Below are 24,435 nucleotides of genomic sequence, written 5' to 3'. Positions count from 1 at the left end.
CTATAAGGGAAAAGAATCTGAAAAAGGACATATATATATATATATATATAAACGGAATCACTTTGTTGTACACCAGAAACTAACACAACATTGTAAATCAACTACACTTTGATAAAAAATTAAAAAACAAACAAACAAGCAAACAAAAACAGCAAACAGGCCAGATTTGGCCCCGGGGGCCACAATTCGCCAACTCTTACTCTAGAAGACCCTCCATCACCCACCCAGTTCCTGTCTCTCTCTCGTCTTTTCACACCACTTTTCCCCTGTGGGCCAAGGCCAGCCACGATGTTCTTATTTCTCTTCTCCAAACACTCTAAGCTCTTTCCCTCCTTCCACTCTTTGCCTGGTTGACTTCTCCCACCCTCTCCATCACAACTTAAATGTCACAGCCTCACTGAGGACTTCCCTGAGTCTCCTATTCCTATGCCATCATTCTCCCTTAAGGGTCCTGTTCTTTTCCTTCATGGCACATGACATCATTTGCAATTATCTATGTGTTTGTTTGTTTCACCTCTTACTGTCCATCTTCCTCACTAGACCATGCGCTTGAGGAGGGAAGGGACCAGGTTGCCACTCCATAACCAGCACCTACTGCCATGCCTAGCACACAGTGGGTGCCTAATAAATATTTACTCAATGAATACATTTCATCTCTTTGATTCGTAGTTTCCTCACCTCTAAAATGGCAGCGACAGTACTTGCCTTAGAGGATTGCTGTGTTGATCAAATATGTGAAGCACCCAGGGAAGTGCCTGGACTCACACATTTCCCTTGCATTTGGTTCTCTTTTACATAGATACACTTTTAAAGATTAGAAAAGCATGGTTTTCTTTTTATAGCAGATATTTTTCTAGTTAGATTAATTCACTCAAGTCTTTATTCTAGAGGTAATTGTCAGTGAATGTGGAACGTTGGGCTAGAGATGAATGCTGGAGTAGGTACAGGTGGTCTCCGATATTTGATTTGATGTGTTTCCAGAGAACACAACAGAACTTGAACTTCTTATGCACCTTTGTCTGCTTAAGGTGTCCTTGGGAACTCTAGGATGTGTTGATGGAAGCAGCAGGAATAAATCAAGTGCAAGGAGAGTGAAAGCACCAGAGGCAATCAGTATACAGAGCACACAGGCGGATCCCAAGGGCTTTCACTCCCAGCATCCAGCACCTGGACTTGAGTCTTTGTTCAAGAAATACCCTCTGGCTACCGAGTCGTCACTGCCAGAGAGTATGGAGGGAGCGTGGGGAGCTAAAGGTACCTGGGAATTTACATTTCCCAATGGGCAGTCCCTAAGCAGTGACTTGCCCTGTGGTGGAGTAGAATTACAAATGTTCTATCTGTCTTCCTCTGATGGGACAGCTATTAGGTGTGACCTAGGCACTGCCCAGAACTCCCTTGTGGAATGAGCCACAGTTATCCACCTGGGACTCTGCCTGATGCGGCATCTTTGTTTGGCTTCCTTTTCTTCCAGGTCTTACTTTCCCACTCCCCTAACTATTTTTCCTGGGAACTCTTCCCTTTAGGTCACTTGCACATGGATTCCCATCTCAGGGTCAGCTTCTGGGAGCCCAACCTAAGACAGTGAACAAGTGCTTAATGATGAAAACCTGGTACTTTCTCTATAAATTGTCATTTCAATCCCATGTCTTAGTGGTCAAACTTTGGGTGAACTTTTTGTGGAAGGTATACATAGACAAGTCCAGCTTACTTGAAAAGTTTAGATGAATGCCATTCAACAATTTCTGAACTAGAAAGAGCTTGCAAGTAAATCAGAAACAGACCAGATTAAAAGCAAAATCTCCATGGCAAGGTCATGCTGGGAACATTTTCCCTCTATCAAAACATACTGAAATAACCATCATTAATAAGGATCATTCTTTCAAGAGAATGACTTGGAAATGTTCCTTTAAACCGAAGAAATGCCAATCTGCATTAGTCTTACATAAAGATTTCTCTGAGCAAAGAGGTAATTACAGCCTGACAGATGCCTAAAATAGCCTTGATTCTGTGTTTCTTTTTCAATCCAGAGGTGGGCAGATACCGCCCTGGTGCCTCTCTGAATTATAGCTTGTAAACTTAGCAGAAAAAAATGAGATCTATTGAATTGCAATGTTGATGCTACACAAGCCTTGTAATACCTTCTCCTGCTGGCTCCTCTCCTCCCTATCCTTTAGGCAAATGAAAAGTCTAAGTTTTCTTCTCCAGTGGTAATGGTTAGAATCCCTTCTTGTGTTGAAAACGGTGCTACACGGTTTCTGCGTGGTCTGGTACAACAGTTCTCAATCGGTTCACCTGGCAGCCATGTTCGACCCTGGGCGCTGCTAGTTACTGGCTCTGGGAAAACACTACATTCCTTGAGCCTCTATAGCCTCAGAGTGTAAAGAAAACCTTTCCTGTTAGTCCATCGTTTTGTGAAGCTGAACGGTACCCTTTACTCATATATATTAATCATGGAAGAACATACAGCATGAAAATAAGACTGGCAGAAGCAATGCCTTCAGTGGGTCAAATATTTCCCACACTACTTTACACTACTTTACTTTGCAGGAAGTCAATTTTTTAAATCTAGGCTTTGATGTCCACAAGTGTAACATTCTCAACATTTGAACTTCATATAGCAAATCACAAATGTATCACAAAAAGTGGTCTGCTATTCACTTCCAAGAGAAAAAATAAACATTCTGTTTTCAACAGAGCAGCTATGTTGTATTTTTCCATAATATATGATTATTTCCTCTTTATTAAAAAGAAAGCAGGATTTTACCTGAGCCTGGGAGAATTACTATTTGTTTAAATTTGTCTGCTAGGTCTGCTAGAGAATTACTCAAATGAAAGTATTATATGACCATAAGAGATACTGAATGTTTATATGTACTTTTCTAAAATTAAAACTTTTTGATAAAATTTGTAGCCACTGGAGGATTATGTCAAGTTGCTAAAACAGATTTTGAACATCCTTGAGTTCTCCCATAATAAGAGAGAAAGCAATGAGGATGACAAAGCCAAACCCAGGGACAATAATCCCAGCAAAACTAGGTGGGGAGATATGTCTATGAGCGCCAAATAGGAGCTGGTGGAGATAAACCACCAAGGCACCTCTGTGGGAGACAATGGAAAGGGGCTGATGACTCGGAGACCAGAAATACCCCGGAGTGGGGCTTCCCTGGTGGCGCAGTGGTTGAGAGTCCGCCTGCCGATGCAGGGGACACGGGTTCGTGCCCCGGTCTGGGAGGATCCCACGTGCCGCGGAGCGGCTGGGCCCGTGAGCCATGGCCGCTGAGCCTGTGCTCCGGAGCCTGTGCTCCGCAGGGGGAGAGGCCACAACAGTGAGAGGCCCGCCTACCGCAAAAAAAAAAAAAAAAAAAAAAAAAAAAAAAAAAAAAAAAAGAAATACCCCGGAGTGCCTACAGGTCCTCACAAGAAGTTGGAGATCCACACCAGGGGGAATGTGCTGCAGACACTCCTCATAAACAGAGTGACAGTCACCAAGGCAGAGCAGTGAGGCACAAGCACATAGTTCCCTGTATAATTGCCACTCTGATCCTATAAGAGCAAGAGGTAGCATCCACATTGGCTCTATTCTGATAAGGCGGATGTCGTACATCGATCCATAACAAATGGGGGGAGAAATTAGAAAGTTTAGGAAGAGCAGAGGTAGGTCTTATAGGCATTAACATGAATTATAACGATATTAGTTCAAATCAAATGTCCAGGGAGAGAGCAAAAAGGCAAAGAAGAGGTTACTTAGCTAATTTCAATAATGTTCATAGTAAGAAAGCAATAGACAATAGCCAGAAAATGTAAAAGGTGAGTAGGTGGTGATGGGGAACTCGGCTATTATACAAAGGCATTAGTCTAATGACAGCCATTAGAACAAAAATATACACCTTCCTAATTACTGTGTGTGTGTGTGTGTGTGTGTGTGTAAAAACATGATGATACGATGTAGTAATTGGTAGGAGACAGAGCTAAGTGAAAAAAGCAAAGTGAATAAAAGTGTGTCTAGTTTACTACCGTTTCTAAGAATGGAGATAGATTAGAGTATGTGCTCATATTAAACACTGCAAGAATGAACCACAAAATAAAATTTAAAAATAAGTGTTACATATGTGGAAGGAAACAGGGAGGAGGGAACGGAGACAAAATTTACACATACTTCTTTGAATATACATTTTGTAGATTTAACTTGGGAATCATGCAGATACACATAATTATAAAACAAAGTTAAAGAAAATCCCTAAAAATTGTTTGTTAAGTGAAATGAAGAGCCTGTGTATCCAGTTGGTGTCATGGTTATAGTTATACATAATTTTCAAACAAAATCAAACAAAAGAGCCATCCCTAACAATTGTAAGTAAAATGAAGTAATTGTACCTGTGGATCCAGTTAGAGGAAGAATGACCCAGAGAGGAACTATCTCAAATGATTTTAAAACAGTATTTTGAACATCCATGTGGGATATGCCATAAAGACAAACAGAACTGCAATAAAAATATCTTAAAATGTGTTCGGCAATCAGGTTATTTGTAGTAGTGCTGTCATTCTGAGGCTGGTGTGTGGAGAAATTATGATGAGAATTGGGACACACAGTTTGAGAAAAAGGAGACGAAGATTTAAGACAGATGAGGTTACATAAAAACCTTTTGTCCTGAATTTGAATCAGACATACTGGTATGAGCTCATGATGTATTTTATCTTGGAAAAATGTACACAAACGTCTTCGTTCTGTCAATTAGCACACTAGCACTCAGATTACTAAATATAATTTCCCACTAGAAGGAGTCACTGCTCCTTGGAGAAATGACAGATTTCAGATGTGGTGCAATCTGATAAGTTTTGACTTATCAGAAAGTCAAAACACTAAAAGAGACTATTAGGGTCCTATTGAGAGGACTCAACAGCACTCTGGAATAGGCTCTCACCAAAGAGGAGACAAACTGAGCTTCAAGAAGAAGAAGAATATCAATGGATTTAAATAATCAAATATACTTAAATCTATGAGTTCATAATGATACTTAAAAAAAGAACAAACAACAACCTGGTTTGTGGGAATGCCAATGAAACAACTAACTGTTTTGAAAACTGGTTTTGAAAAGTGGTAAATAACGGGACAGAATCAACTGGTTGTTCTGCCTTTCATATGAACTATTCCTCAGGGTAGCCAAATACTTTCTCTTTAGAGTTATTCAGCTTATAACTGAAGAAGAAATGATGGAATTAGAGTATCACCTTTTTGTCATCATTCATGAACTGACAGATCTCGGCAAAGATTATCAACATTTGCCTACATCACAGAAAGAGATACAATCAGACACCATGCACCTCTAGAGGATGAAAATACACAGCATCGGGACAAAGTGAGAGAGTGGCATGGACATATACACACTACCAAATGTAAAATAGATAGCTAGTGGGAAGCAGCCGCATAGCACAGGGAGATCAGCTCGGTGCTTTGTGACCACCTACAGGGGTGGGATAGGGAGGGTGGGAGGGAGGGAGACGCAAGAGGGAGGAGATATGGGGATATATGTATATGTATAGCTGATTCACTTTGTTATACAGCAGAAACTAACACACCATTGTAAAGCAATTGTACTCCAATAAAGATGTTAAAAAAAAAATACACAGCATCCTCCATAAGACAGCAGATCAGACTCTTATAGGAAACATCAGAGGACAGATCATGTGACATGACACTCAGGGACACAGCAAAATTCAGCCTCTGGGAATCTCTACAGGGCAAAAAATTTGTTTCTTTAAATATACATAAATTATTTTGCAAGACAGTAAAAAGAGATGGAAGGAAAAACCACAGATTAAAAGAGTCTTAAAAGACATACTGACAAATCATAGAATATGGACTTTATATGGATCTTGATTCAAATATGCTGCAATAAGAAATTATTTTATGAGACCATGGAAGATATTTGAGTACTGACTGGATATTTGATTCAGAAAATACTGTTAACTTGTAAGGTGTGATAATGCTATTGTGGGATTTTATTTTTCATGAAGAATGCTATTCCTTAGAGACACATATTGCATTATTATAGATGAAATGATGCAATGTCTGCAATTTGCTTCAATGTCATCCAAGGGTGGGGAAGTGTCTTGGGTATGGATGATTGGCCATGAGTTGATGGCTACTGAAGCTGGGTGATGGGAACATGGGTTCACTATGCTATTCTCTACACTTAGGATCCTGTTCAAAATTTTCCACAATAAAATGTGTCCAAAACAACCTGCCGCCATGAGTGACTAGTTGTAGTGGTAGTTGTTTCCATTCTTTTAGTAACAGCCACCAGATTTCCTTTGCAGAACCAACCTCCCCACTCCTAGATACTGATAATCCAGGTAGGGCTGATGCCATCTCCACTGCATGACCTGGACCTAGCCCCTCTCCGCCAACGCCCCCCAGCCAAGGCACAGTCCACTCCCTGAGTGCCAATCACTTGTTTAGGGGTGGAGTGTCACCGTACCTGGCCAGCGAAAGTCCCATCTGGGAAGTGTGGGTGTATTTAGTAGGAAATGGTGGTCTTTCACCCACTTGGGTCCTTAGGCTAGTGGCATGCAAGTCTAGAGCTGTGGTTCAGCCTTACCACTACTGGGAGAGAGCGCTCCAGAGAAAGAGGCCAGGGCAGGAAGTGGGCAGAGCCAAGAGATGGAGGGCGAAGAATTCCCAATTCCCTTGTGCCTGATCACCTGCACCCCACATCCTTTTGAGTCCCACCAGCCAGCAGATTCCTTTTTTAAAAAAATTTTATTTTTATTTATTTATTTTTGAACTTATTATTTTATGTATGTATTTTTTTGGCTGCACTGGGTCTTCATTGCTGTGCACGGGCTTTCTCTAGTTGCGGCTAGCAGGGGCTACTCTTGGTTGCGCTGTGTGGGCTTCTCATGGCAGTGCCTTCTCTTGTTGCGGAGCACGGGCTCTAGGTGCGTGGGCTTCAGTAGTTGTGGCTCATGGGCTCTAGAATGCAGGCTCAGTAGTTGTGGCACATGGGCTTAGCTGCTCCACAGCACGTGGGACCTTCCCAGACCAGGGCTCGAACCCGTGTCCCCTGCATTGGCAGGCAGATTCTTAACCACTGCGCCACCAGGGAAGCCCGATTCCCTTTTTTTGTTTAAGGCAGTTTCAATTACATTTCACTTCTACCTGAAAGGCTCTTATTAATCACAGCTATGCTACTTTTAGGACATACTGTATATTTGAGGGCCTAAGGAGAGGGACTTCACGGGGAAAGAAAACAAATTACAGGGGAAGGCTACTTTTACGGCCCTCCCACATATTTTATTGCTTTGCCAAATAATGGAAACGGGTACCTCACAGTGGTTAAGAAACATAATACACACAGGAAATTAAAGGGTGAGAAATGTGCGTTTTGTGTTTTTTTTAAATCTTCGCACTTTTGGAAGCTTTCTCCAAACGTGGTATTTTTTATTATAAATCCCCAAAGAGGCTTCCTTTGTTATTGTGTTTAGCTATTCAGTTTTAAAATTACCAAGCTCTAAGTTACCCAAATACCCTGAAGTGCTCTATCAGAAAGAACATTCCAAATGTTATTTCCGGAATTCAGAGTGAGCTGATGTGGTTGACTGGGTTCAATGAAGAACAGTCTGTTCCACCTCTAATATCCTTCATTTAACATTAAATATAAATGAAAACACCCTGGGGTAGGGTTTTGGAGCGTGTGATGAAAACTCAGCTCCGACACGCTACTTGTAAAAATCCAAGAATGCTCAGCCCACAAAGCAATCCCATTCATTAGACACAGAGATGTAGACTATTTTGTGCATAAAAATATAAATAAAACAGCAGCAAGGAGCTAAAAGGGAAAGAAGGGTGTTTACCAGTGATAAGTTCTCACATGGGGGAAAAATTAACAAACCTTTTGTTTTCGAGGTCCTTTATTATTTGACCTAGAATCGGTAACAAATTTCACCTTGGTTGTTTAGGCTGGAGATGCTCAGAATACAAAAAAGCAAAGATGCTGAAATAAAAGTGAAATCCTATTTGGAATCATAACACATTACAACTGCTTCTGTCTAAATGACAAGATCTACAGTTTTGGGGTACTTTTTTGTCTAACCATATGTATCACATGGAGAAAATGAGTCTATATTTTATCTTTTCAGGTGTTATCAAATGGCTTCTTGACTGCTTTTTAATGTCTACTACATGGTGGTATATAATTTGGCACACTTAATAAAGACTGATTTAAAACACATAGAATACTAATAATAAGCAGAGGTGTTGAAATTAAGGCCAATTTGAGAGACATGAGCTCATATGTTTGTATGTGGAATTGAAAAGTATTTCAGAGTGGACAAATGGCACTAAAGAAAGTCCCCATTTTCCTTGCTCCTGCATTTTATCCAACATTAAAACAAAAGACTAGATAGTTTACACTAGTTGTAAGAAATATCCCATTTCTTTCTATTTCTAAATAATGTACCTTACCCAGTTGGCTGGTGGGAAACATTCTCAGTTTTGTCTTGGGAGAGTTCCCCTCTTGCCTGGGTCATGCAAGGGTCCTGGGGGTGTTATTCAGCTCTCACTATTCAGGAAGGATCCTCTGGTGGCTGAATCCACACATCCACCGCAGACTGGCCTGCTCAGTGTCTAAGGATCCCTTAGACAACAAGCGGCAACAGGGAGTGGACATTGGACTGACTTCCTGGCTTCATCAAGTATTGCTCAACTGACCTTGACCAAATTACAGAACTTTCTAGTAGAGTACAGAGCCTTGCATTCAGTTAGCACTTGTCTAATCCTGTTTCCTTAACCATAAATTGAGTCCAATTACCCCCAGTCACAGAGATGTGCCAGGATTTGTGTATGTGGCCCAGAAAAGGGCTTAGTAATAAATGGGGGCTGCTTCCCTTTTCCTTTTTTTTTTTTTTTTTTTAAATTTCAGTTCAAGTGCCTCTTTCAGCAGCTTCTGTTTGCATGAAAAAGCAAGGTTGCAAAAGAGTGTCAAGGAAGTACAAAATCTATCTCTCTATCTTACTTGTTCAAAGAATCCCTTTCCGCCTCAGATTTATAAGCCAGTACACTTTTATAGATCCTATTTATAACTAAAATCCACTGTCCTACCATTTTATTTATGAACATGGGGGTCTCTGCTACCACACCAGGTGGGTTCCCAGCAGGGAGAGGGACAGTACTTGCCTCATTACCTCTCTCCTCTCTTTTCAATCATCTCATGGATATTCTGCCATCTTGGAACCTTCCACCCACTGGAACCATTCACCTGCAGGAATTTGAAAACTGCACCCTCTTGAGAAAAAGGTAAGATGTGCTGACTACGGATCACAGTACGCTTAAGCTGGAAGCATTTCCTATCAGTCACCTCCAGTGGTCCTCAGTGGGGTAGGGGCATCCCCAGTGGCTGGGGAGCACCACCAGGATTTAGTGGATAAGACCACAGATGTTAAATGTCCTGCCATTCAAAGACAGAGAGAGCTGTACAACAAAAAATGGTCTCAGATGGAACGCCTATGGTTCCCCATCCCCACCTTTTGGGGGTGAGGACTCTCAAGCTGTTACATGCTCATATTGACAGAGCTGGTTGGGAGATGCCTGGTGTAGAACCATGATCTTCTCTCTCCCAGGTGCAGGTCTATTTTGCACTACCACACTCTCTGCATCTTAAGGACGAGAAGGGGGCACAGTGATAGTACACAGCATGGATGCTGATTCAGTTACAAAAGGAGAAGTATGTTTATCTTCAAGTTCATACGTAAACGATCACACAGGGCATAAATATAACCCTTAGAACCCCATACAGAAGGGCAGAAAACACTGATTTTTCCCAGAGGAAAGACAAGTTACTGAGTTTAACGTAAAACTGGAGATCATCTTAAGTGCGGACATAAATGTGATTCTGGTTATGTTCGGTATATGATGTGACACTCGATTAAGACATGGCGGGCAGGTTTATTCCAAAAGGAGAATTTAAACCACTTACCAAATACCTTCTTTCAAATCTGTGAATGGAGACTAAGGTGATGTGAGGAGCCTGAGAACAGTGACGTCAGCAGAAGTGAGGCAGACAGAGATGATACAGTAAACGCTACTGATGGAGTGATGGAGATATCTGGAACATATGATGTGTCAAGGCTAAAATCAACACAGTATGCAAAAGCATGAGACAAGCAATGGACCTGCTTCTGGCTTGAACTGTGTGTAGGTAGATTCATCCATGTGGCTGCCTTCTTGCCATAGGAAAGGGAGCAGAAGTGCTGTACCCCATTCTGGGCCTGACCTGAAGAAATCTTCCATGGCCCTTCCAGCCTCTTCCCCGTCTGCATTTTGACGGGGACAAACCAGGAGCTAGGTGTTGAAGATGGCAAAGTCACAAAAGGGAGAGGGTCTGAGTTATGTCCCCAGATTACCCCCTTAAGGAGAGCTATCCAGCAATCAGGAGTACCCATTCCATCAGGAATTTATGTGATTGACAAATAAATTCCTATTGTGACTGAACCTTTGTATGGGTTTGTATTTGTTACAGCAGCTAGTGCTGCCTTAATCCTGGTGCCTGTCATTAAGAAACACACAGACTGGGACTTCCCTAGTGGCACAGTGGTTAAGAATCCGCCTGCCAATGTAGGGGACACGGCTTCAAGCCCTGGTCCGGGAAGATCGCACATGCCGCAGAGCAATTAAGCCCGCGAGCCACAACTACTGAGCCCGTGTGCCACAATTACGGAAGCCCAGGCGCCTAGAGCCCGTGCTCCACAACAAGAGAAGCCACCACAATGAGAAGCCCACGCACCACAACAAAGAGTAGCCCCCACTTGCCACAACTAGAGAAAACCTGCGCACAGCAACGAAGACCCAACGCAGCCAAACATAAATAAATACATTTGTATATAAAAAAAAACCACACAGATTTGTGACAAAGACAAGTTTACATATAACGGTAACACCGTGTGGTACAGATTATAATAAAAATATATGGACAGGGGAATTCCCTGGTGGTCCAGTGGTTAGGACTCTGCGCTTTCACTGCTGAGGGTCTGGGTTCAATCCCTGGTCGGGGAACTAAGATCCCAAAGCTGTGTGGTGCAGCCCCCCCCAATAAATTACACACACACACACACACACACACACCCCTCAGTGCATCAAGACATGGGAGTAATTAACTACTTTGGGGGGTGATTAGGGAGGATCAGGAAAAGCATCACAGAAGTCTTTGATGTTTATCTATCTGTTTGTCTCATTATTTTTTTCCCTTCTCTCTACCATCCAAAAAGGATTTTAGGTGCCCAGGAAGTTCATATCATTTGCTCTATCTTTATTATTATTGCTGGCAAAAAAAATAAAAATAAAAATAAATGTCCAGCACCCTCTGCTTTATTTCTCTGCCTCTATGTCCTCTTATCTTCAGATCAAGTCTCTTTCAGTTTCACTGGTTTAAGTCAGGGGTCGGCAAACAACAGCCTATGGGCTAAATCCGGCCCACACTCTTGTTTGTGTAAATAAAGTTTTATTGGAACACAGCCATGCCTGTTTGTTTACATATCATTTATGGCTGCTTATATGCCACAACGGCAGAGTTGAATTGTGACAGAGACCATGACCTGCAAAGCCTAAAATATTTACTATCTGGTCCTTTCCAGAAAATGTTTGCTGACCCCTGATTTAGGTCATTCCTAACCTAATGTCAACCTCAGGAGGGCACACGCCAATAGCCCTGCATTTTTCCACACCCCCTGTGCCCATTTGACATGACACTCTTGTTCCCGCCACAACACACTGCACACTTCATCCCACTGCTGCACACCTGTGTGGTCCCAAGTCAAGTTCACTGTCAATCACTGCTGGGTTCTAGCACCCCAGGGATGAGCCCTGGCTGCCTTTGCAAACCCTCAGTTTCAGGGCTTTTAATTGTTCCCCAAGTTGTCTTTAACCTAAAAGATGAGATTTCTACCCAGGATCCTCTCTGGTTTTGGTTGACTTCTGGGTTTGTGCTCCAATCTCCGAGGAGCAGCAATGACGGCATCTGACACACAGAGACCAGCTGGTGACGAGTCACAAAGCGCTCCCCTGTACATTATCTCCTTCGACCCTTAGACAAAGCCTTAGAAGTGCAAATTCTAAGCGATGATGCTGATGGTGACCTGGACAAAGACAACAGTAACTCAAATTTATGAAGAGTTCCTCATGTGCTCTTACCCTGCTAAGAGCTTTACTCACTGTGGTTTACGGAACTCTCGCAACAATGCTACGAGGTAGGTCTTCATTTTATAGGTCAAGAAACTGAGGGTTATAGAAATTAAGTCGTCGCCCAAGGTCACACACAGTTAATCTAATGCAGGGGCAGGACTTGAGTTCAGATTCTTCTGATTTCTACACCATGTGTCTTCTCAATGGGTAGCAGGACAATATTTTGAAATATTCACCGCTGTTCACCTCCATGCCCATTTCTTTGCTCTGCTTGGTCAGCTCTATTTCTTTGACCATTTGGTCAGCCAGACCACAAAACACTCATCACTGCAGGACAGGGTTGTTACAGAAGAAAGTAGAGAAATACATAGGTTCCAGGAGCTCAGGGCTAGGAAGGATATTCGATCAATCAGAGTGAAGCCCCCTCCTCTCCAGAACGGGGACTAGTGAGAGGCTGGGGGAGATGGAGAGAGTCTGGGGGCGAGCAGAAGAGCACCAACTTGTGGGCGCCTGGGAAAGGAAGGTGCGCTCCCCCTCTTTTGAGAAGCTGATCCTCTGGGAAAAGTCCCTTAGGAAACTCCACAAAGCCTTGTGGGATTAAAGAGCACAACGACGGTGTCTTCTTTCCTAGTCAGAACCCGGAAGGTGACAAGATCCCAGAGGGAATTAGCCCTGGAATTATTCAGGGTCCCAGTATGGCTCAGGAGGGGCAAGTGCACCCAAGATGACAGAGACATGGCTTTGGAAGGGTTGACAGCAGTGGACAAGGAATGACAGAGTAGCTCCCTGCCTACGTGAGTGATCAAAGGTGGACCAGATGGGCACAAAGATATCTCAGTGAATTCTGGTGAGATGGATGATGTGGCCAAAGAGGGGACACACTTCACCTCTCCCAGTGCCTCCTCCCATTACACCCTCTCCCTCCAAATGTAGACTCAGCACCATGGAAAATGGGATGAATTATCCATACACTAGGATAAGGATTTGAAATAAAATCTGGATTATTACAGATAACAGATAAATAACAATACACTTCTTGCACATCTGAGTGTATGGCCTGAGATTCTTGCCAACCACACCCTCCACTGCGTTGCCTATAAAAACAGGATCTGGGGGCTTCCCTGGTGGTGCAGTGGTTAAGAATCCACCTGCCAGTGCAGGGGACACGGGTTCGATCCCCGGTCCGGGAAGTTCCCACATGCCGCAGAGCAACTAAGCCCGTGCGCCACAACTACTGAGCCTGCGCTCTAGAGCCTGCGAGCCACAACTACTGAGCCCGAGTGCTGCAACTACTGAAGCCTGCGTGCCTAGAGCCCATGCTCCACAACAAGAGAAGCCAGCGCAATGAGAAGCCTGCGCACCGCAAGGAAGAGTAGCCCTCACTCACTACAACTAGAGAAAGCCCACACGCAGCAACGAAGACCCAACGCAGCCAAAAATAAATAGATAAATAATTTAAAAACAAACAAACAAAAAACAGGATTTGGCTTTGAGTACCTGAGACCCTCTACTAAAATCTCTAGGGAATGAGGCTTATACCTTGATCCCAAGCATGTTCTGATCATAGGCTCACCAAGATAATTTTTTTTTTCTTTTCAGCTACTTATACAAAGGGCATGGAAGACTTTATAAATTTGTAGTTCTAAAGGAACATGGCGTAAGGCCAATAATTATCTTCCTCCATTTTTTTTTCTTAATACAAGTAAGGTACTTGTTAAGTTAATACGAGGTAAGACATGCGGTAGTGTCAACCATATGAGACAACTGAAAACATGCCCTAGTTTAAATTTTTTTCTGGTTCTTCCATCTCCAACATTTATTTTCCATACATGAGTCGCATAAAATTATCTACAGTAATGGAGAGATTTAATGAGAGAGTGGGAGATGGCTATGAAAATCTAAGGGACATTAAAATAATCTGGGTGAAGACATTTTTCTCATTCATTTTCATCATTATATGTCATTATAACCTTTATGAACTATGGACTCAAATCCTTTTTTCTACACTGTCCATATTAGAACGTTTTCCCGCACCTTCTATCTTCTAGAATCGCCAATTTCTTTCTCCCCAGGCTCTGTAATTTCCAATTGTCAGAAAATGTGTACGCTGCAAGTGTGTATTAGGTGAGACCACAGTCTGTAGTGTCAGCATACCAAGGGGCTGTTCCTTTGTGTTTCCACTGAAAGTGCTTGCTGGTTTTACTATAATAAGGCTTTATTATATCATACATCATCATGCATATTTTATGTGCAGGATGCTCAGTAGATGTTTTTGCTTTGTTTTTTTTACTACGCAGCACCCTGAGGCATCTAAGCCCAGCTGAAATTAGACAGGAAGGTGACCTTCCGAAAATATTCTTCTGCAGACACAGTGCTCCTGGAACATGATCTGATCTGACTTTCCGTTATCGTCCTGATGAGGAGGGGCTGACACAAAGGCAGAGCTCATTGTTAGATGGGTCCCTTGCTAAATGGCTTATTTCACACTTAAGCCGGCCAGGCTCCCGCTGACCTCAACGAGCAGGTACCCCTCAGTGCTTCCTACTAAAATCAAGGCAAATGTTTGGCCAACCTGGAATAGGAGACAGGCTATTTTTGCCTAATCCAAAATTGGAGTGGAGCTGTCTATGGGGTGAAGGCACTAAGACCCAGGTTCTAGAGCTCATTTCCGGCTCTGTTGTTTGCTGGGCCCACCAAGTAAGGACCTGATATGCCAGAGAGCCAGCTTGGTCCCAGCAAGTTGTATTGGCTTTCTTCAACTCCCACTGCGTGGCCCCCTCCAGGCCCTGAGCAAGTGCCCAGGTTGAGCAAGCCCTTCAACCTCTCTAAGCCTCAGTTTCCACTCTATTACGTGAGTACAATTAACGGTATTTGCTCGCTGTTGTGAGGACTACACATGATGAGCGGGGTTAAGAGCGTTCACTCAGGAGCCAGACTGGGTTTCCCTCCACCTCTTACTAGCCATGGGATCTTGGGAACATCCCGTACCCTCCCTGTGCCTCAATTTTCCCATCTTTAAATTAGAGTAAATGGGTAAGCATTGTACCCATTCACCATTGGGAGGATCAAATGAGTTTTAACACACAGAAAGTACTCAGGACAGGGCATGGTAAGCATGTACCATACAAGTATAGCTGGTCTAAACACTAAGGAAAAGTGTTTAGCAGAAGGTTTAGCATATAACAAGGACTTAAGACATGTTAACTCTCATCATTGGGATAATAACAATTATTATTATATTTATATTAGTTTATATTATATTATATATTATAATAATATATATTTTTAAGTGTCAAAAAGTTATCCTTAATAGTTATACACAAAGCTTTGATCTTGACTGTAGAAGTGAGTTGGCTCGTTGCTTCTGTAGGGATGTAAGTGTTCCAGGAAAATACAAGTCCTCCCGGATAATCTTCCTGGCCTTAAAATGAATATTTGACGTTGGTTGGCATGTGTTTATGTATATTAGTTACTTAGGTAAAAGGAGTGTTACTAAAAACTAGTGTTCTTAACCTCTGTGAATTTAAGTAGTCGTTAGTAATTTATCATCTATTTTTATTTCTTATAGTTACTTTCTTATCGGAGGAACCCTACTGCTCCCCAGAAAAGCTCTCCAATTCCAGGTTATTAGTAGAGAAGGGGTGAGATATGTGGGCCACCTTGTGTAGATGGGGCCATAGCTATAGCAGTGCTCATTAATTAGATCAGCTGGAATAGTCAGCTTAGGTGATGAGAGAAGACAGATGGAGGAATAGTTAGCTGCCCCATTTCAGAGGAGGCGAGAAGGCGGAACTAGTTTCCAGTTCAAGCCTTGGGCCTTCTTATTATGGGGTGGGCAGCCCTCAGCTTCTACTGCTACCATGGAAAGGGAGCCAGCATTTCCAGAGTCAGCTGCTAGGGCTCTAAAACTGGGGTTGGCCTCAGGGGGGTCAAGGAACATTCTGATATTACACGCAAGACTATGTATACATGTGGATTTTTCTGGGTGGAGGTATAAGTCCATGGTGTTTATCAGATTCTCAAGTGGCTCCCGAATCCCAAGAGACTAGCACCTCCCACCTAACGTGAGCCAGATTTCTGCTGCTGCCTTGATGAGGTGATTGAGGGAGGGCAGGAGGAAATTTTGAGACTGTGGTCCAGGACGGCATCTGGGCAATGGATATGTCCATGTCTGCCAGCTGGAAAGGGAGTGTCCTTCAGGACGGTCTGGGGCTCCCAGAGACAAGGGGAAGACCTATTTTACGACCCTCTCTCCATGCATAAACCTGCCCTTCCACGCTGGGTCAGCAGCTACTCTTTACCACATCACTACATCCCTGCGCATCCTTGTCCACCCCTACCAAACATTCCCACCCAACACCACCCGCCCCCCAAATATGGTGCAATTAACTAGAAGTCTCCTGCTTGAGGGCAGGAATCATGTTTTAGGTATTTATACATTCCCAGTACTCTACATGACATTTGCTACTTGTTAATGCTCACTAATTGTGAGCACTGTAAATTAATTCAAGAAATTAATTTAAAAAATGAATTTAATTGGATTGGCTAGCCTTGGGGGATGGAGCATGAATCATAATGTCTATGAGCAATTATATGCCATAGTTTTTAAAAATAAAATTTTGGAGACTGTTTTAAGTTAATTTGTCTAGTAAAAAGCCAAGGGAAATTATCCTTGGATACTTGTAAAGAAGAAAGATATGGTAATTTGCAAAGGGCATGAATTCTTCAAAGATTTCACTCCTCCACCACTACTAAGTATGAGTTTGAGTTAAAAATTTAGAAAACTATGAAATGAACGGAATTCATCTAATTTCAGTGCAGCAATTATAGCTCTTTTTGAGGATACATGAAAAAACCCAAATGTGGTTACTATAGCAGTAAATTGGTCTCCAAGAAACTCTTTCATTTTCTCAAGAGAAAAAAATTTTACAATAGAGCAGCCAAATGATAAGAAAAATAATCCACAAAGAAACACAAATGGATCTGGAACCAAAAAATGATCCATGAGCAAATGTGGCAATGGGAAAAAAAAGAACAAAATAAGACCAAACCAAGTAGGCAAGTAAATGGACGCCAATTTTTAAAGAGAGAATTTTATAGTGTTATTAAAATGATGAGTGTTTTCCCAAATTCCCTCAGTGGCTAAGAAAATGAGATATTTTATCAAACAGAAAGGGAATTTATCTTGTGTAAGATACAGATGTTAATATCGGCTGAGAAGCCTAATAAAAAGGAGATTATTTCACAAGGGCTGAATTTTCAGGTTAGTATACATATGGCAGACAGATGACTAAACTGATGGGAAGGCACAGGAAAATTTTCTAATGGATGAACTTTTTCATTAGTGAGAAGAAATACATTATTTCAAAATTCTGGTTTAATGAATTTAAAGGTATCTGCTCTTCAACACAATGACTCCACAACCAGCTGCATTTCACCTCTGTGAACTGCACTGTATTTTTTTTTTTTTTTTTTTTTTGCGGTACGCGGGCCTCTCACTGTTGTGGCCTCTCCCGTTGCGGAGCACAGGCTCCGGACGCGCAGGCTCAGCGGCCATGGCTCATGGGCCCAGCCGCTCCGCGGCATGTGGGATCTTCCCAGACCGGGGCACGAACCCGTGTCCCCTGCATCGGCAGGCGGACTCTCAACCACTGCGCCACCAGGGAAGCCCTGCACTGTATTACTGGACTTAGATTTATTTGGTTAAATAAAGCACCCTGTTACTTTTATAAAGGTAAATGTATTGCCTTGAGATTAAAAGGGAGTGAGTTTTAGGATGACGTGTTCACCATCTCAGTAGCATCTGGGCCGATGTGTTTTTACCACCAGCAAAATCCTTTCAAATCTGACAATTCCCTCAAGTGGCCAATGGGGGACTTGTCTGTCTTGAGAGGTCCCACCTGAACAGGTGTCACGTAAGCTCCCTGAAGGCTTTGGCTCACCCGTCCCCGTGGATGGGGTGCCTAGCTTGGTGGCCTGCATCTGTAGTAGGTGCCGGAGAACGTGTGATAAATCGGTGAATAAAATGAATGTTTTTCTGAGGGATAGATTCATTAGCTGACATTCAACAGAACAGCTGTAGGAGGGCTTGGGGAAAACCACCTAAATCGGTCATTTCCGAAGAGCGTTCTTCAGAGCACACACGCTCTCAACACATCGTTAGTGGGCACCTCCTATGGGCCTGGCATTGGGCCAGGCCGTGGGGACATGGCAGAGGACAACACAGACAAGGTCTCTGCTCTCACGGAACTCGGGATCCAGGTCACCTGCTTCTACAACATCAAGCATCATTCCTGATTCAAACTGTGCCCTTGTCATCTAGCAGTGAGACAGCAGCCAAGGGACACTCGGACCACATTCTAAAGTCAACTGCAAACAAATGGGATTCGCCAGAACTCTCTAAGAGGAGGCCCAAAGTGATGAGCTACTACCAGCCACCTCCTCCTCTTCCCCTCTCCTTCTGGAAAGGGTTGGGGAGAACCATGGAGCTGTGAGAAGGCCGCAAGGCCATGAGAGTTCACGTCCTCCCCTCTGGGATGAGGTCAAGTGGACATCTTGAAGAAGAGCCGGTCTGGCTGGTGCCGTACCCAAGAGGTCTTGCAGGGAAGCTAGTGCCAAGAGGGTGCCCTCCTCTCCTGCCACCAAAGCACCCACAGATGAGCCTCACAGAAGAGCCAGCATGTAGGTACTGGGGACATGAAGGGAGGCGACAGCCAATGCTAATCAGAGAAGCCACAGTTCACGCAGAGAGGGCTCAGCTCCCTCTCCCCAACTCCGGGGATGGGGAGGGGACGGGCTGTGACAAGTGCAAGAGAGTTTTCTGTACTTGTTTAAAAAGCATGCATGATTTCCACGTCAACCCATTTCAAACACAACCCCGTCATCAAGTATGTGGGAATCTTGTTTTAATCACAACCCCATCCGGAGAGAAATTCTCTGCGTATATGATTTGAGGTTTTAATCTAAATCTGACTTAACCAAAGAAAATGTGATTGGTTACCTTAATATTTCCTAAAGCAGGGCATAGCATACCTTTTCAGGCAAGGTCAGATAGTCAACGTTTCCGTCTCTGCGGGCCCCAGCTCTCTGCCGCGAGTACACAGCTCTGCTACGGCAGGGAGAAGGCCTCCTTAGATCATATGTAAATGAACAGGTGTGGCTGGATTCCAAGAAAATTTTATTTATGGGCTCTGAAATTTGAATTTCATATGATTTCTCTGTGTCACAAAATATTCTCTTATTTTTTGCCCAACTCTTTAAAAATTGCAAAAACCATTCTTAGCTGCTGGGCTGTCCGAGACAGGTGGCAGGCAGGCTGGATTTGGACCGCAAGCTGTTGTCTGCTCTCCCTTCTTTTAATTGGTTCATCTATCCAACAAATCTTCATTGAGCTCCATTACATAAAAAGTCCGATAGAGACTTCTGTTTACAGAGACGCCATTTTCTTCCACGATGCATTAAACCAGAAGGGAAAATCTCTTTTGGAAAAAAAAATCTTTCTAAATGCCCTGGGAGGATGGCTAGGACATGATCACATGCTTAGACGGCTTTTCCTCCATTTCTGTCCTGCAGCCAGCAATTCAGTCACAGCAAACACAAACAGAGATAGTTTATTTCTTCTGTCATCCTCTGAGCACAGAAATCAATAGGACCGATCACAGAAGCGTGCGCCTAGGGGACAACACGATGACCGTGCAACCTGTCATCAGCCCCAGCACGGCGCTCCAGGATGCAAGCCCACATAAGGCTCAGAGCCCGCCCGCACGAGGTGTGTTCCCGCTGACACCCACACGCATCTCAAGAGAGAAGTGGTTCCAGAGGGTCACACTGCAGCTCCCTCCCAAGGGCACAAAATGCGGCATTGCTCCTGACCCTTGTGTTCCTGGTCCCCAGGAAGAATGGCGGGGAGTGCCCCCGGGTGCCCAACACGAGGCACAGTGCCCGCTCCCATGTAGGAACTTCCTTTAGAGATTTGGACGCCCCAGTGAGGGCAGGCACTTTGCCAGCCAGCTGCACAGGCTCCACTCTCTGGAGCCTACACTAAAGTAGGGTGACCAGGCTCACCATCCGGGGACGGAGGGCCGTCTCAGGATGTGGGCCCCTCCCTGCTAAAACTGGGACGGTTGGTTACCCTAAAAGTACGCCTTCTCTATTTCTATTTCTCTGTCTTCTCACCCTTGTCCCAGTTCTTCCCAGGAGGTGTGACCAGCCAGCACTTCAGTGTAAAGCAGAAGCTGAAGTAGGCTTGGGAAAGCAACTTTCTCCAGAAAACCCCAGAAAGCCTCTACTTTTTGCCTTTCTCAGGGTACAGAGGTACCTTTTCCTATGAGAGAGCATAAATGTTCGAAGATCCCCTTCTTGGTTTGAAGCGTTCTGAGAGCCTTAACTTCTGATTCCATCTCGCCTCAAAAGATCCGTTTATAAGAGACAGATGTCACGCGAGCCAGTCAGTATCCCCCAGTGCCCCGCAGCATGAGGGGGTCCACTCATCTAACAGACACAGCTTCATTTGGAAAACTTCTAAAGACCCCTTTTGCCCTAAATTCACCATGGGAGTATAACTCTGGTGGGCTTCGAAGAAGATTCTTGACCAATATTTTAACATCACATAACATACATTTGTGGCGCCCCCGTAAGAATATCACATAACAAATGATGTACATCTATGATGAAACTAAACCAATAAACCAAGCACATTTTCAAAACTGTCCTACTTTTGACCTAATGATCCTTTTTCCTTTGTTGAAGATTTCAAAATTCAGTAATGAATCAGTCAAGTATGAAAAATCGGTGAACGGTATGTTTGTGTATCCATGGGATTATGTTTAGAAAAGTACTGCATGCTGATCTCCTTGATTATGGAATATCAATGTGTTAGTAATTTTGGAAGGAAACCAAAATGCAACCCTTGGATGGAGCAGTGGAAATAGGATTATTTCATTCAGCCTATGCACCCTGAATGTTCACAGAGCGGGCAAGTAGGTGTCTCTGTTTACTCAGCCTGGTTTTTTACATTAGAGGGCAGTGCCAACAGCATTTTCAAGGTGAATGTGTCAGCTGGTGTTTCTGCCCCTAAGTGGCCCACGGGAAGCCCTTCCTCTGTGGGGTGAGGTCTCAGAGCTGCGCAGCCACCGGCCGGGGCCCCAGTGAGTGCGTCGCCTACCTGACCAGGTCGATGACCCGTTCCCTCGGCGCGGCACTAACTGGTTCATCGTTGATCATCACAATCTGGTCTCCTGGGATCAGCTTGCCTTCGGAGGGGCCACCTGGAGACAGATGAGAGTGAAGAGCAGGTGAGAAGACCACTGGGCATCCATCCATCTGTAGCCTCCTGTCCCTGTCACGATTCCTTGTGAGCAAGGGGTGCTCTCAGCAAAAACAAAACCCACCCACAGAACGCGTGTTCTCTCCATCGTCCTTCTCCACACGAGACAGAACCGGGGAGGGGCAAGCTTTGGAGAAGCTCCTGGGGCCCAGGCTGCACCCTGGCCAGTGACATCAGAAGCTCCAGAGGTAGGACTCAGGTATCAACATTCCTCTCAAACTTCTCAGGTAAGGTTGAGACTGGCAATGCTTCCCATACTTTAACAGGCTTAGGAATCCATCACCTGGGACCCTGTCGCCCTGCAGACTGATTCCGTAGGGGAGGAGGGGTGCGGGGTGACATAATGCACATCTCACAAGATCCCAGGGGCTGCTGAGGCTGCCAGCCAGCTGACCACACCCTGAGTATCGGGACCCTTAGAAGAAGGTATTCCCCCGACAGGTAGCCAGTCAGATGGGTTGATCCCCGGCAGCCAGAGTTGCGACCACCTGAGCACACCTGGATTTGAACACAGTTGCATTTACTTACTCTGCACAACCAGGGAAATGGCACTCTGTGGCGGCCCGTGAGGCCGCTGAACACGAGGGTGCTAGGAAGGACTGGTAGGATTGGGTCTTGACTTACATGCTTGGGGAGGAGGGTTCAAGAAAGTGGGGCTCTGCTCTCAGCAAGTGGGGGTAATTCTGTCGTGAGCATTTTAATAATTCTTGCCTAAAAGGTGGGAGGAAGGAAGCTGGCATTGGTAAAGAAGCAGCAGTCCCCTGTGTCAGCTAGGAGATGAGGGCGTTTGGTCATTTCTGTGGTTTGCACTGTGCTGGGATGTTTGTGGCAGGGCTCACGTGTGACCACAGAGGACTCATGTTTTTGTCTTGATCCGTCACAGCCTCTTCCAAATGTTTTTCCAAGGAGGAGGGAGAGAACGAATATTTGTTGAGCATTTATTGTGTACCAGGCAACACGCTGAGTGTTCTAACTAGTAACCTCTCTAAATGCTATAATCCTTTCCATATAATGACATAGCTGAGGCTCACACAGGGGAAAGAATTGCCTGGAAGGGTTGCACTGGATGTCAGCTTAGGTCTGTGGACACTTCCAAGTTCAAGGTGGCCAACATCTCTTTGAACTTGCTCCTGTAACTCAAAAACTGGTCACTGCCAGGTCTCTTGACACATAAAGACACAGCTGCATGAAGCACACATCTGTATTAAATAAGACCTTAAAACAAATACTTCGATAATATGGATTATCTTCACATGTCTAATGGAATTACTCCCCAAATATTGATCTGGTGCTATATGGTACTGGGATTTTAATTTTATTTCCAGAGGTGCATCTGGATAATAGGCACAGCTGAAATGTTATCTTTCAAATATTATCACTTTAGTAATTGAAACGAACACTTCACAGCCAGAATATGGAACTCATATTCATTTCAAGATGAGAGAACTGAGATTCAGTGTTTGCACACATAAGGAATTCTGAAAATCACTTGAGGGAGTTTTGATGACGAATGGATTACGTATGAGCAATGACTCAAATTCAGTCAAAGAAATGGTTAGACGTCAGATGCTAGTCAAATACAGAAAAATCTCTGAACTAACTGTTTGGAGAGTGACGTTACCTGGTAATCTGATGAGAAAACCATGTGCAGATGAACAGGGCTTAGTCTTACATTTGACCTATGCTTCTGATCAAATGGAAATACTCTCGTTTGAGCAAGAATTATGGGAGGAAGCAACACACAGTTCCTTCCAGAACATGAAACAGGGGCACACTTCAGAGAACGCTCATGCCCTTTACTCTGAAAGCTGGCCTGTCTACTATAGAAAAAGCTGGTCTTACCATTGGAATCACTTAGCATTGGAATCACTCAGTAGAGTCATTTTATGATAGACACAGTTTATGTGACCAGCATTTTCACTCATAAACATGACTGGAAACAGTGCTCTTTGACCTTAGTTTGCACTTTGTCTATTCTTCTCAAAATCGTCGAACAGTAGGTGAGAGAGTCTGACTCTAAGGAAAGTTGAGGGCAAGGAAGGGAAAAGGATGAAGGAGCAGTAAGGCGATAAATACAAGAAAGCGAAAAACCAGACCCAAATCTCCAGTTAGCTCTGGGGAGGACACACACTTTGGAGAATCCCATAACCAGAGATGTTAAAGTGTCCCACTGTTACAAAACTCCACGCTAAATGGGATACCATTTAGGAAAAAAATATGTGTATGCACACATATACATATATATACATGTAATACATTATATATATATGATACATACTATATGCAAATGTATGCACAAAATTGTCTACTATATATATGCTCTCTCTCTATATGTTAATAATGGTTAACTCTCAGTAGTAGAAACTTGGGTGATTTTTTAAAAAACTCTATCCTCTATACTGTCTACATTGTTTTCTTTTTTCAGGAAAGCATATGGATTATTTCATTATTATAAACAACAACAACAAATCTCTTATTTTTGAGAATAAAATTCTCAGTTGCATTGAGTTCAACAACTATGATCTATAGCTAATGAAATAAAAAGCTCAGCAGACAAAGTAAGAAGTTGTGTGGTGAGGCAGTGGTAGGAGTGAACAGGGAACTTATGCTTTTCTGCACAAGTCTAAAGGGGTTGGCTGTATTTGCAGTGCTTGCCCTGGGGCAGAGTGTGTCAAAATGAGGAGAAATGGAATCAACTTTAATAATCTATACTAGCTCACTAGTTGGCTTTCATTTCCCTTAATTGACAGACTCAACTGGCCAAATATTTTAGAGTTTAATAATAATAATAATAATAATAACAACAACAACAACAACAACAATAATAATAAAAAACATTCCTGGACTAAGTATGTACCTGGCACCCTTCCAATACATTTCATTCCCTCCCTTAGCCCTAGAAGGTAGACACTATGATCCTCATTATCCAAAGGAT

General features: G+C 43.5%; 1 protein-coding gene across 3 annotated transcripts in view; it reads right to left on the bottom strand.

Moving 5' to 3' along the window:
* The window catches only part of FRMPD4 (FERM and PDZ domain containing 4), a gene marked incomplete at both ends in the record, with an annotated part of 744,491 nt that overhangs the window by 68,978 nt on the left and 651,078 nt on the right, over window positions 1-24,435 (bottom strand). For all 3 annotated transcript variants that reach the window (XM_079727897.1, XM_079727898.1, XM_079727899.1), the window contains one exon: window positions 21,339-21,441. In XM_079727897.1, the coding sequence (XP_079584023.1) occupies window positions 21,339-21,441 (103 nt within the window). The remainder of the gene's footprint in view (window positions 1-21,338; window positions 21,442-24,435) is intronic.

The sequence above is a fragment of the Hyperoodon ampullatus genome (assembly GCF_949752795.1).
Source record: "Hyperoodon ampullatus genome assembly, chromosome: X".
NCBI classification, from domain to species: Eukaryota; Metazoa; Chordata; class Mammalia; order Artiodactyla; family Ziphiidae; genus Hyperoodon; species Hyperoodon ampullatus.
Note: the sequence above shows the minus strand (reverse complement) of the source record. Positions and strands in the feature narration are given on the sequence as shown.